The sequence below is a fragment of the Pelodiscus sinensis genome, chromosome 20 (genome assembly GCF_049634645.1).
Source record: "Pelodiscus sinensis isolate JC-2024 chromosome 20, ASM4963464v1, whole genome shotgun sequence".
NCBI lineage: Eukaryota > Metazoa > Chordata > Testudines > Trionychidae > Pelodiscus > Pelodiscus sinensis.
Window position 1 is genome coordinate 19688007 of NC_134730.1, and position 12020 is coordinate 19700026.

The 12020-nt window shown below is 47.4% G+C and overlaps 1 protein-coding gene across 1 annotated transcript; it reads right to left on the reverse strand.

Annotated features, from left to right (window-relative positions):
• Nucleotides 1-813: 813 nt before the first annotated feature.
• LOC102461320 (coordinator of PRMT5 and differentiation stimulator) lies at nucleotides 814-10912 on the reverse strand. The gene is made up of 4 exons (XM_075904261.1): nucleotides 10757-10912; nucleotides 8949-9036; nucleotides 7541-7816; nucleotides 814-3247 (listed from the first exon to the last, which is right to left on the reverse strand). The coding sequence occupies exons 1-4, from the start codon at nucleotides 10808-10810 to the stop codon at nucleotides 3078-3080; spliced, it is 588 nt and encodes a 195-aa protein (XP_075760376.1). The 5' UTR covers nucleotides 10811-10912; the 3' UTR covers nucleotides 814-3077.
• Nucleotides 10913-12020: the final 1108 nt, after the last annotated feature.

The following is a 12020-nucleotide window of genomic DNA, read 5'->3' on the forward strand; positions in this document are numbered from 1 at the left end:
CCACAGAATGGAGGGGGACACAACAGGGCTTGGGATGGAGGGAGTTTGCTGGCTGCTTTTGGGAGTGGTGCAGGGCCAAGGCAGGGGTGAGCCTGCCTTAGCCCCAGTGCACCTCCTGTGGTAAGTAGTGTCCAGCTGGAGTCTGCATCCTGAACCCCTGCCCCAGTCCTAAACCCCCTCCTGTACCTCAAGCTCCTGCCCTAGCCCTGAGCCCCTCCTAGACCCAAACTCCCTTACAGAGCCTGTACCCTGAACCCCCTCCTGCAGCCCAGCTCCCTGCCCCACACTCAGCTCAGAGCCCCTCACACGCCAAATCCCTTGACCCAAGACCAGAGTCTGTGCCCCAACCCTGTGCCCTTGCCTGATGAAAGGGAGGAAGGATGAGGAAGGGAGGGAAAATGGCGTGAGCAGGGGTGGGGCCTTGGAGAAGGGGCACATAGGAGGTGGGGCAAGAGTATTTGGGTTTAAGGTAGATCCTGGATTGCACTTAAATTCAAAAAAGTGATCTTGTGCTTAAAAGGTTGGAGACCCCTGGTCTAGATCAGGGCTACTCAACTTTGGAAGCCCCGGGGGCCACAATGATACTCACAGCACATGCCAAGGGCCACAACTTAAGTGTGGTTGCATATACATGCAAATATATGCAAATAGCTTCTTTCATACGGACAGGCATGAATACAAAGATTAAGGCAAGACGACACAACATGCAGGCCCCATTCAAGTCAGTTCTGCTGATATTAATAAAATGCAAAGGTTACCCAATTTCCATCCATATGACAGCACTTTTAATGAGCAATGGCAGCCAAAGAATGTAAGTACTAAAACACATATCAACAGAAGACCATTATATTGACTTCTTTTTTGTTCCGGCTCCCACTTGCAGGCTATGTGTTGAGCCCCAGGTAAACCCAAACTGCACCGTGGGCTGCAAACAGGCCGAGGGCAGCCCATGGGCCCCATGTTGAGTGGCTCTGATCGAGATTATCCCTGACAGATGTTTGTTTAACCTGCTCTTAAATATCTACAATGATGGAGATTCCACAACCTCCCTCAGCAATTTATTCCAGTGCTTAGGAAGTGTTTCCTAATGTCCAACCTAAACCTTACTTGGTACAATTTAAGTCCATTTTTCCTTGTCCTATTATGAGAGACTATGGAGAATAATTTTTCTCCCTCCTCCTTGTAACAATTTTTTAGGTATTTGAAAACTGCTACGGGGTCCCCTCTCAGTCTTCTCTTTTCCAAACTAAACAAAACCAATTTTTTCAGTCTTCCCTCATAGGTCATGTCTTCTAGACCTTTAATCATCTATCAGGGATGGTCTACATAGTACTGGACCCTGCCATGAGGGCAGGGGAATGGACTCGATGACCTCTCAAGTTCCCTTCAAGTTCTGGTGTTCTGTGATTCTTGTTGCTCTTCTCTGGATCGTCTCCAATTTCTCCACGTCTTTCCTGAAATGTGGTGCATAGAACTGGACACAATGCTCCAGTTGAGACCTATTCAGCATAGGGTAGAGGAGAAGAATGATTTCTTGGGTCTTGTTCACAACACTCCCATTAATGCACCCCAGAATGATGTTTCCTTTTTTTGCAACAGTGTCACATGGCTGGCTTATATTTAACTTGTGGTTCACTATGATGGCCAGAACCTTTTCTATTGTACTCCTTAGACAGTCCCTTCCCATTTTGTATGTGTGAAACGGATTGTTCCTTCCTGATCTGTGCCCTGCTGTGTTATTTTCCCAACAGATGTCTGGATAGCTCAAGTCCCCCATCACCACCAAGTCCTGTGCTTTGGATGATTTTGTTAGTTGTTTTTTAAAAAGCCTTGCCCGCTTCTTCTTCCTAGTGACGTGGTCTGTAATAGACCTCTCTCATGACATCACTCATTTTTACCTTATCCAGAGACTTTAAACAAGTCTGTCTCCTGGGTCCATCTTAACCTCAGTCCAAATACATACATGTTTAATATATAAGATAACACCTTCTCCCTTTTTCCCCTGCCTATGCTTCCTGAGCAAGCTGTACCCTTCTACACCAATATCCCAATTGTGTATTTTCCCACCAAGTCTCTCTGATATCAACTATGTCAGAGTTGTGTTTATTTACTAGAATTTCAAGCTCTTCCTGCTTATTCCCCAGCTCTCCTGCTCTCTGTAGTCTCTGGCACAGTTTCCTCTAGCACCCTTACCTCCTTGGGTAGAGAGGGGGCAGACAGCCCTCCTTGCCTTGCTACTGTCTACTTGTTCTGCGTCTTTTACCTGTGATCCAGCTTGACAGCAAAGAATAAATCACAGGTGCTGAATCCTACTTCCTCTCTAAGGAGCCTCAATCAAAGCTACTTTCACTAAGGCCTCAATTACACAATCCTTAGTCACGGGCATTGTCTCACTGGCTACAATGGGATTGTTTGAGTAAGTGCTCAGCAACATAAGTAAATCATGCACCAGCACTCTTGTTGACATTTGACTCTGTAACTCCCCATTTGTATTGACTGACAAAAAAATAGCCTTAGTGTAAAGAACAAAGCCTTCTGTATTTCTCATGACTAAATATTGTTGCATACTCTCTGCCTGTCAGAGGCTTACACTTCAAACACAATGTGGTCATGCTACTTATGACGCAGAATCTATAACAAGAAAAAGAAGATTTAATCCCAACTTGACAATTAATGCCAAATAAAAGAAGAAAAATTAAAGTTATATGATGAGATCTAGGTTAGACCTGGCTAATCCCAGTTACTGAGCCATCGTTTAAAAATCATACGTCTCCAACAGCTTTTTTTTTTCCCCTTTAAAAAAACCATGAAAATGAAACACGCTACAAAACAGCACTGATGCCTAGGATTAGCGTCCAGTCCGAGATCCTCTCTTCTTCCTACCAGTCGTCATGATCAGTTTATGTGTAGCTCAAGGACAGTCTCGAGGAAAGTTTCCAGGGAAGGTAGAGAATTACTGCCCCTGTTTTGAAACCAATGGGGTAGGTGAAGGTGCACCATCTTGCAGTGCATCTCTGCAATGGAGCACAATCCAGTTTGCCAAGTACAGCCCTGAATAGAGGCAAATCTCTGCATCATCAAACATCTGCATCATCAAACTGGCCAACCTCAGGCAATCTATTTGGCAAACTCAGAGTGAGTGGAGCTGCATGGTGACACCTGGGGTCATACAAGAATTCTTCTTCCCACGCACAGGATGGCAATAGATCACTTCCCTGAAGACTATCACAGTCGATATCTTCCGCATCTAAAGAGGATTTTTAAAAATAAGAGTGTTATTAGACTGCATTAGAACACTCAGCATTGGCTATTGCTGCCACGGTTTTGTTGTACAAATTATTTGCACTAGTGCAAATAATTTGTCAGTTTGGCTGACCAACACTGGTGCATGAAACCTACAAAACCTTTGTGCAACTGAGGGTGCCAGTAGAAAAGCTTCAGTGAATTACCTGCTCAAGATCTCCCAGACAGCCTCTGACAGAGCTAGGAACAGAAGCCACAACTCCTAGCTCAGGATCTCGGGCCTTAAGCACGAGACCATCCCACCCTTACATGGTCTATGCAGCCACAAAGCCACTATGCATTCCCACTATTCCACAATGACCCCTGCCACACTCTTTTCCGCCTCCTTCATCCATCTGCCAGCACATGAGGAACTCTTTGGTGGATCAGGTCAAGAATGAGCGAGGCTGGAAATGGGACAGGGAGCTGGTGCTGATCCAGTGTATTCTCTAGCCTACAACTAACTTCATTAAAATAAAATATCTTAACAGACATGCCACAAAAACACAGTAGGGTCCACTGTGCACAGGCAAGAGGATTTGCAGCTAAACAGGGAAATGCCAAGTGGCTGCTGCCATTATAAACCTCAGAGAACCATGGGTCTTAAAAAGCCAGATTCACAAAAAACGGCATTATTCCCACCACTAATTTTTCAGCGGTGCTGCGAAACAAGGCACCAAAATGTGTCAATCGAGAAAGTAAATATAAAAAATGATGCAGGACAGGACAGATCAAGTGGATGGCGATTTGTGGATATTCGAAGAATCCAGACAGAAGAGCTCAATGTTAGTTGTAAACTCCCAAGCCGCAGGCGGGGTTTCCCTCCATTTCTAGGTTTGTGTGTGCTTGAAAGGTATGAATCGCAGGTAAGATGCTGAAGAATGAATGGGAGAAGTCCTTGTGCCAAAGACTAATCAAGTTTTGTGGTCAGATAAAAAAAAATTTTAAAACACAATATTTAGTCTCCTCATCTAAGAATATAACAGCAGCCTTACTGGGTCAGACGAAAGATCCATCTAGCCTAGTATCCTGTCTTCCGATAGTGGCCAATGCCAGGTACACCAGAGGGAGTGAATGGAACAGGTAATCATCAAGTGATCCCTCTCCAGTCATTCATTTCCAGCTTCTGACAAACAGAGGCTAGGGACACAATTCCTACCCATCCTGGCTAATAGCCACTGAGGGATATAACCTCCATGAATTTATCTAATTCTTTTTTGAACTCTGTTAAAGTCCTGGTCTTTACAACATCCTCTGCCAAGGAGTTCCACAGGTTGACTATGCGCTGAGTGAAGAAAAACTTCCTTTTGTTTGTTTTAAACCTGCTACCTATTAGTTTCATTTGGTGAGCCCCTAGTTCTTATGTTATGGGAACAAGTAAATAACTTTTCCTTATTCACTTTTTCCACACCAGTCATGATTGTATAGACCTCTATCATATCCCCCCTTAGTCTCCTCTTTTCTAAGATGAAAAGTCCCATTATTTTTAATCTCTCTTCATATGGCACCTGTTCCAAACCCCAATCGTTTTTGTTGTTCTTTTCTGAACCTTTTCCAGTGCCAATATATCTTTTTTGAGATCAGGCAACCACATCAGTATGCAGTATTCATTATGTGGGCATACCATGGATTTATATAGAGGCAATAAGATATTCTTGGTCTTATTCTCCATCCCCTTTTTCATGATTCCTAACATTCTGTTTGCTTTTTTGACTGTTGCTGCATTCTGAGTAGATGTTTTCAGAGAACTATCCACAATGACTCCAAGATCTCTCTCTTGAATAGTTATAGCTAAATTAGTCCCCATCATTTTGTATGTATAGTTAGGATTATTTTTTCCAATGTGCATTACTTTACATTTATCAACATTACATTTCATTTACCATTTTTGTTGCCCAATCACTTAGTTTTGTGAGATCTTGTTGAAGCTCTTCATAGTCTGCTTTGGTCTTCACTATTTTGAGCAGTTTAGTATTATCTACAGATTTTGCCACCTCATATAGACTTTTTTTTTTTTTTTTTTTTGAGATTTTGTATCTCTTAGAACTGGAAGGGACCTTGAAAGGTTATGGAGTCCAGTCCCCTGCCTTCACAGCATGACCAAGTACCATCCCTGACAATTTTTTTTTTTTTTTGCCCCAAATCCTTAAGGGTGTGTCTAGACTACCTAGTTTTGTCGACAAAAGTGGACTTTTGTAGACAAAACTATACCAGTGTCTACACTACCGCTGAGTTCTGTCGACATAATGTCGACAGAACTCAGCAGTTTTGTCGACGCTGGTAAACCTCATTTTACGAGGCATAACACCTTCTGTCGACAGAACTCTGTCGACAGAAGGTGTTATGGCCTGTAACATTGCGTCCAGACTACGGAGTTCTGTCGACAAAGCAGCTTGCTTTGTCGACAGAACTCAATGTGTCTGGACGCTCTTTGTTGACGGAAGTTTTGTCGACAGTATCTGTCGACAAAACTTCCGTCGACAAAATGCGGTAGTCTAGATGTACCCTAAATGTCCTCCACAAGGATTGAACTCACAATCCTGGGTTTATCAGGCCAATACTCATACCACTGAGCTATCCCTCCCCCCTCTGTGCTGAGGTTAACTGAGAATGAAACACAAGCACAGCTATCTACACTTTAGCTAACTCAGTACTATAGGAACTCTAAGGAGGCGAGCCTTGATTTTTCTGCTATTAACCTATGGAACTCAATTGAATGCTGCAGTCATATACAAAAAGGAAAGATAAATACTATTGAACAAAACCAACAAAAGAATCAATTCCTCCCGGGCAAAGAGGGAATTGTTTTATTTGTACAAATTCTAAGAGACAGAGAGAGTGTAGGACAAGGAGACAGAACGAGCTGGTCCTATTGCTTATTTACAAACCCTCCGTGGGTTATTCATTAAACACACCAGCAGTTTGCTGAACATAAGTGTCTAGTCTGGCAAAACTCTAAATGCTTTCATCACCCACTGACTGCAGTGGCAGCTCAGAGTAGCCAACCTTCCAACACCTCCACGCTCTACAGTAGGGATGTCAGTGACTACTCGACTAGCAAATGTTTATCGGATAGTTGAGTAGCTACTTGACTAGTTGCCCCTCCCTCCATTTGCTGGGGTGGAGCAAGAGCAGTCTGTCCAGCACCAGCCCCTGTTCGCCGCAGACTGTCCACCACGAACAGGGGCTGCTGGACTCAGCACAAACTGGCTACTGGACTCAGCAAGAGCCCAGCAGCTCTTACTACATTTAAAATGCAGAGCCGCAGCACAGGTGGCTTCGGAGCCAGCACAAGCCAGGACAGCTCAGTCCCAGCTCAAGTCCCCCGCTGCAGCTCTGCACAGTGGCGCTTATTGACTAACTGATTGCCAGATAGTCGCATTTTAACATCCCCACTCTACAGGGAGGAGACTGACAAAGCCCAGGGTAAATCTCTCTCAGGAGGGAAGGAGATGAATCCTTCAGAGCTTTCATCTACTGGATACCCACTACCAGGAGGTCAAGATCAGCCCACCTCTCTTGCCCCAGAGCAATATACAAGACTTAAGGACCTAGCCCTAGAGCAATGCTATGTGCACATTTTCCCCTTGCCATACCATCTAATAAAAACCCCCAATGTCCAAGGAAAGAGCCATGGCTGTTCCATTTGAACACAGCAATATTTATTTTAAACTATTGTATTTTCAGACCTAGGTACAACTGTGCATCATAAACAAGGCAGACAGAAAGCAACCAAAGAGCTGCTTCCAAATGCTCAAAATAGGTGAAAGTGGAGCTTCTCATCAGATAGTTGACAAGCTTGTCGATTAGTTGCTCCCCTCTCCCCCGCCCCTTTGCTGCTTCTATCAGAAAAAGGCAGCAACCGGGGGGAGAGAAAGGGGATACTTCAAAGAGGCAGCACCGCGAGGAGCCTGGGACCAGACCCCGGTCTCCACGCAGCTCTGCCACTGCTGAGAGGAGCCTGACTCCAAGCTCATGTGGTGGCGTTTCAAAGTAGCAGTGCCGTGTGGAGCCTGGGATCAGCTAGGGACTCTCCACTGACCCCGGGATCTGTGCTGCGCTGCTGCTTTGAAATGCTGCAAGAAAACCCTAGGGCTGCTTCTACAATTCAAAGGCAGAAACGCCCTATTGATTATTCGATTAATCAATTACCCGCAATTTAACATCCCTAGCTCAAATGGGCTCTCAGACAAAGCACCGCCCCCCCATCCACCTACAGTCCTAGGCTCAATGAAAGTATAGGCAAATCTGTGCCTACCGTATGGATTACATTCAGCAGCCTCCAATTCTTTATCCCAATCCTCTTCCTCGTATTGAGGATTAATTTTCAGCTCATGGAAAGATGCAGCGCAGGCTTCGTCATTTAACTCCCAGCTCTCAAGGTCACTCTGGAAGTCATCAAAGTCACCAAGACATTTAATAGGAGGCCCAGAGGAATCCGAATCCACATGACTGGTGTCACTTTCGTAGCAAGGGAAATCAGAAAATTTATTCTGGTGAGATTCGTCATCAGAAAGGTTCCTTGCCAAACAACCTGCAATACAACAGAAATTGCAGAGATGCTTAGGAAATAAACTGGGGCAGTGAACATGCCTTAATATCATGCAGTAGTTCAGCCAGCTACATGAAGACACTTTGTGAACACAGACCTGTTTTGAGCAAGCAATGAAGATAGTCAAAACCCAGGAAAACTGCAACAGTTCTGCAAGTTACAGCTACAGACAGAAATCTAATCCCAACCCATTATACTGTGCTAAGGTTGCAGAAGGAATAAAATTCTGTAACACAAGACGACATCAATTCTATTGAATTATAAAAAGCCCAATTTCACATGTGTATTTAATAGCACAGAAGTATTGCTCTGGGTTTCAGATATTTGCTGTGTTTGGAATACATTACAGATGGCCTGAATCTCATCACAAGCTCCAAACTTCCAAAAACTTTGGATCAGAACTTCACAGCTCTTTAACGGGGCCAAAGTTTGGGTCTGAACTTTTCACCTTCGGCTGATGTCTGGTACTTACAATCCTGTTTTATCTTCACTACGTCTTGCGATTGTGTAATGCAGAGATGAGCAATAAGTGGCCAACGGGCCAAACACAGTTCACCAGAGTTAGTCCCCGGCAGGCCACCAGACACTTAATTTACCCAAGCGCCTGCAGGTATAAGCACTCGCAGCTCCCTCTGGCTGCAGTTAGCTGTTCCTGGCCAACGGGAGCCGTGGGAAGCAGCATGGGTCAGGCCCACCGCTTCCTGCAGCTCCCATTAGCAAGGAACAGTGAACCGTGGCCAACGGGAGCTGCAAGTGACCCTACCTGCAGACACTCAGGTAAATAAAAGATCTGACGGCTCTCCAGGGACTAACCCTGGCTAACCTTCATCCCACCTCTAGGCTGTTTATTGCCCACCCCTGCTTTCAGGGCAAATTTATCGAATTAGTCCAGCTGGAGTCTCCAAAACAACAGGAATTTGTTTTACTAGATCGATTAAGTACTCTTCTATCTAGGGATCCACATAAAATGGGCAACAATAATTTAGCAGTCGCTCAAAAGAAGTTTTCCACCCATCAGCACTATACAGCTTTGCTGGTCTCTCCTAGCAGACAGCATTAGTAACTATTCTCTCTCACCTTGTTCTGACTGAATGCCTTTTTTTTTCCTGCATACCTTTTCTAGGCCTCCAAGTCACAATTTTTCCTCCCTTCACAAGCTCTTCTTCCTCATGACATGTGCAGTCTCCTGCTGCCACAGCTACCTAATAAGCAGAAATACAGTTTAAAAGGGCTCCACAGCTTTACTCTACTATACAGTGAGACTCCTGTTCCAATGTGAATTGGGGGGGCGGGAGGGAGCCAAGCCACCTACTTCTGCCCAAGTTAAGGTTTCATTTTAAATAAGCCTGCAGACGGGTCCAGCATGCAGAAAGCAACAGCCTCTGGGCAGTTTCACCATTGCTGTTCAGAAACCTCTGGGAAGCAGTGAAATCAACACAAGTCAATGTCAGAACTACAACTGCCTGGAAAAAGCCCTGAGCAAAAGCAGGCAGAGGGGAGAGGGAGAGTTAATGGAATGGAAACCTAGCCCCACTGCAGGAGCCCAGATGCTGGAGAAATAAAGAGAATGTGTACTCATTACAGCAGCCAGAAGGGTTGGGAAAACATTAAGGACCAAAAGACAAAAATAAAAGTTTCTCCAACAGTACAGCAGCCCTTCTACATAGGACCCAGCGCTGGGAAGTATAAGACAGAAAGGAAATTGGGCTGCTCACTCTGGTTTCACGAATACAATGGGGACAAATACAGTTCTGCTGGAGAACTGTCTCCCATGCTGGTATCCATACCAAAGTGGGGAAAAGGAATATGGCAGAGCAACAGCACCTCTCCACCAGTCCAGTAGTCCAGGGAAGACTAGAGAGAGAGATCGAGCCAGCTTATGAGTTTCCAGATCTGCATGGAGCAACTGACCACATCTTGGGCTTAAGGCCAGCTGTGAGCAACTGCACTGCCATCCAATCCCCCATAGGCCTGTCCATAATCCCAACTCTAACCCTGGGCTCACTAAAATACAGTACCTCTGACTCACACACACAATCTAAACCCTCCCATGAATCTCCTTATACAGTTATTCCCCAGGCATCACTGGCTTCCTATACCTCTCCTCCCCACTGCACACAGTCCCATGGCCCCCAACAACCTCCACATAACCTGCATACAGCACCCCATGACCCCCAACCACCTCCCCTCCCCCTGCACACAGCCCCATGGCACCCACCTATCTCCCCTCTCCCCCCTACGCACAGCCCCATGACCCCCAACTACCTCCCCTCCCCCCTGCACACAGCCCCATGACCCCCAACTACCTCCCCTCCCCCTGCACACAGCCCCATGACCCCCAACTACCTCCCCTCCCCCTGCACACAGCCCCATGACCCCCAACTACCTCCCCTCCCCCTGCACACAGCCCCATGACCCCCAACTACCTCCCCTCCCCCTACACTCAGCCCCATGGCCCCCAACTACCTCCCCTCCCCCTACACTCAGCCCCATGGCCCCCAACTACCTCCCCTCCCCCTACACACAGCCCCATGACCCCCAACTACCTCCCCTCCCCCTACACACAGCCCCATGACCCCCAACTACCTCCCCTCCCCCTGCACACAGCCCCACGGCCCCCACTTACCTCCCCTCCCCCTGCACACAGCCCCACGACCCCTAACTACCTCCCCTCCCCCTACACTCAGCCCCATGGCCCCCAACTACCTCCCCTCCCCCTGCACACAGCCCCATGACCCCCAACTACCTCCCCTCCCCCTACACTCAGCCCCATGGCCCCCAACTACCTCCCCTCCCCCTGCACACAGCCCCACGGCCCCCACTTACCTCCCCTCCCCCTGCACACAGCCCCACGGCCCCCACTTACCTCCCCTCCCCCTACACACAGCCCCACGGCCCCCACCTCCCGCACCCGCCTCTCACCTTCGGTCCCAGGAGCGGCCCCTCTTCCTGCTGCTGCGCCCCTGGCGCCTCCATCCCCGGCTGCAGCGGCCCCTTCGCAGGGCTGGAGCGACCCACGCGCTGCGCCCCCACGCGGCCGGCGGGCGGGGAGGGACGCACGTGGCGTGGGAGAGCCCCGGGCCCAGCTGCGCGGAGGGTGGGAGGGTCTGAATGGCGCTGCAACGCCCCCCCCCCCGTGGGGCTGTGAACCCCCCCTCAGTGCTTGAGCTATTGACAGGCCCTCCCCCCTATTGCATGGGAATAGTCACAGTCCTTGCCCCCCTTCCATGGGGCTGGTGACAGCCCCCCCCCCATTGCAGCGCCCACCCCCCTGGGTATGTCCTTCAGCACAGTGTCCTCAACTCCAGCTGAGCTAGGGGGGTGGCAGGTTGGGTTTGCCGCGCCATCCAGAACTAGAGCGCCAGGTGCTCACCCACGTCACACCCCTCATTGCTGCCCCTCACTGCTCTGTTCACTGGGTTGAGCACATACTTTTTTATTAATTGAGGATCTACCCCAGTGGGGCAGATGGGTACCCTTCCTGACTACCGTTCCCCTTTCAGGAGGCTGATTTGTCTTGCGCACCCTCCTGTCACCTCACTTAAAAATGACGCGCTTGCAAAATCAAATATGAAACTACAAAAGTGTCACAGCCCGCTAGTACTGAAAAATGGCTCACTGTCTCATTTGCACCATAGAATTATAAAGTGAATCAATTGGAATATACATATCTACTTACTTTTTTAGGATACAGCAGTGTAAACAAGTCACTGGGTGTGTCTAGACTACAGGGTTTTGTCGACAAAACTATACCTGTGTCTACACTACCGCCGAGTTCTGTCGACAAAAAGCGCTATTGCATCCACACTGTGCTTTTTCAAAAGAGAGCGTCTACACTCTGTCAAAAAAGCGGCTTGCTTTGTCGTCAGAACTGGCTGTAGTCTAGACACTCTGGGTATGTCTAGACTACATCCCTCTGTCGCCAGAGGGATGTAAATTAGACATACCGAAATTGCAACGAGATTTACAGGTCAGAAAAAGCTTTCCTTCTCAACTGATCCCCGTCTAGACTGCCGCTTTTTGCCGGCAAAGTGCTGGATTGGCAAAAAGCGGCAGCCATTTTTATCCTAATGAAGCGCAGGATATTTAAATCCCTGCTTCATTAGCAATTTCTGTATGTCTAATTTACATCCCTCTGGCAACAGAGGGATGTAGTCTAGCCATACCCTCTTTGTCAACAGAGGCT

What these genes read in the sequence shown, in the direction of transcription:
- LOC102461320 (XM_075904261.1), bottom strand. Translation starts at nt 10,810, where the DNA reads ATGGAGGCGCCAGGGGCGCAGCAGCAGGAAGAGGGGCCGCTCCTGGGA. An exon ending in GGCCGCTCCTGGGACCGAAG is followed by an intron (nt 9,037 to 10,756) that starts GTGAGAGGCGGG and finishes TCTGCTTATTAG; the next exon opens with GTAGCTGTGGCAGCAGGAGA. An exon ending in TGCTGAATGTAATCCATACG is followed by an intron (nt 3,248 to 7,540) that starts GTAGGCACAGAT and finishes AATCCTCTTTAG; the next exon opens with ATGCGGAAGATATCGACTGT.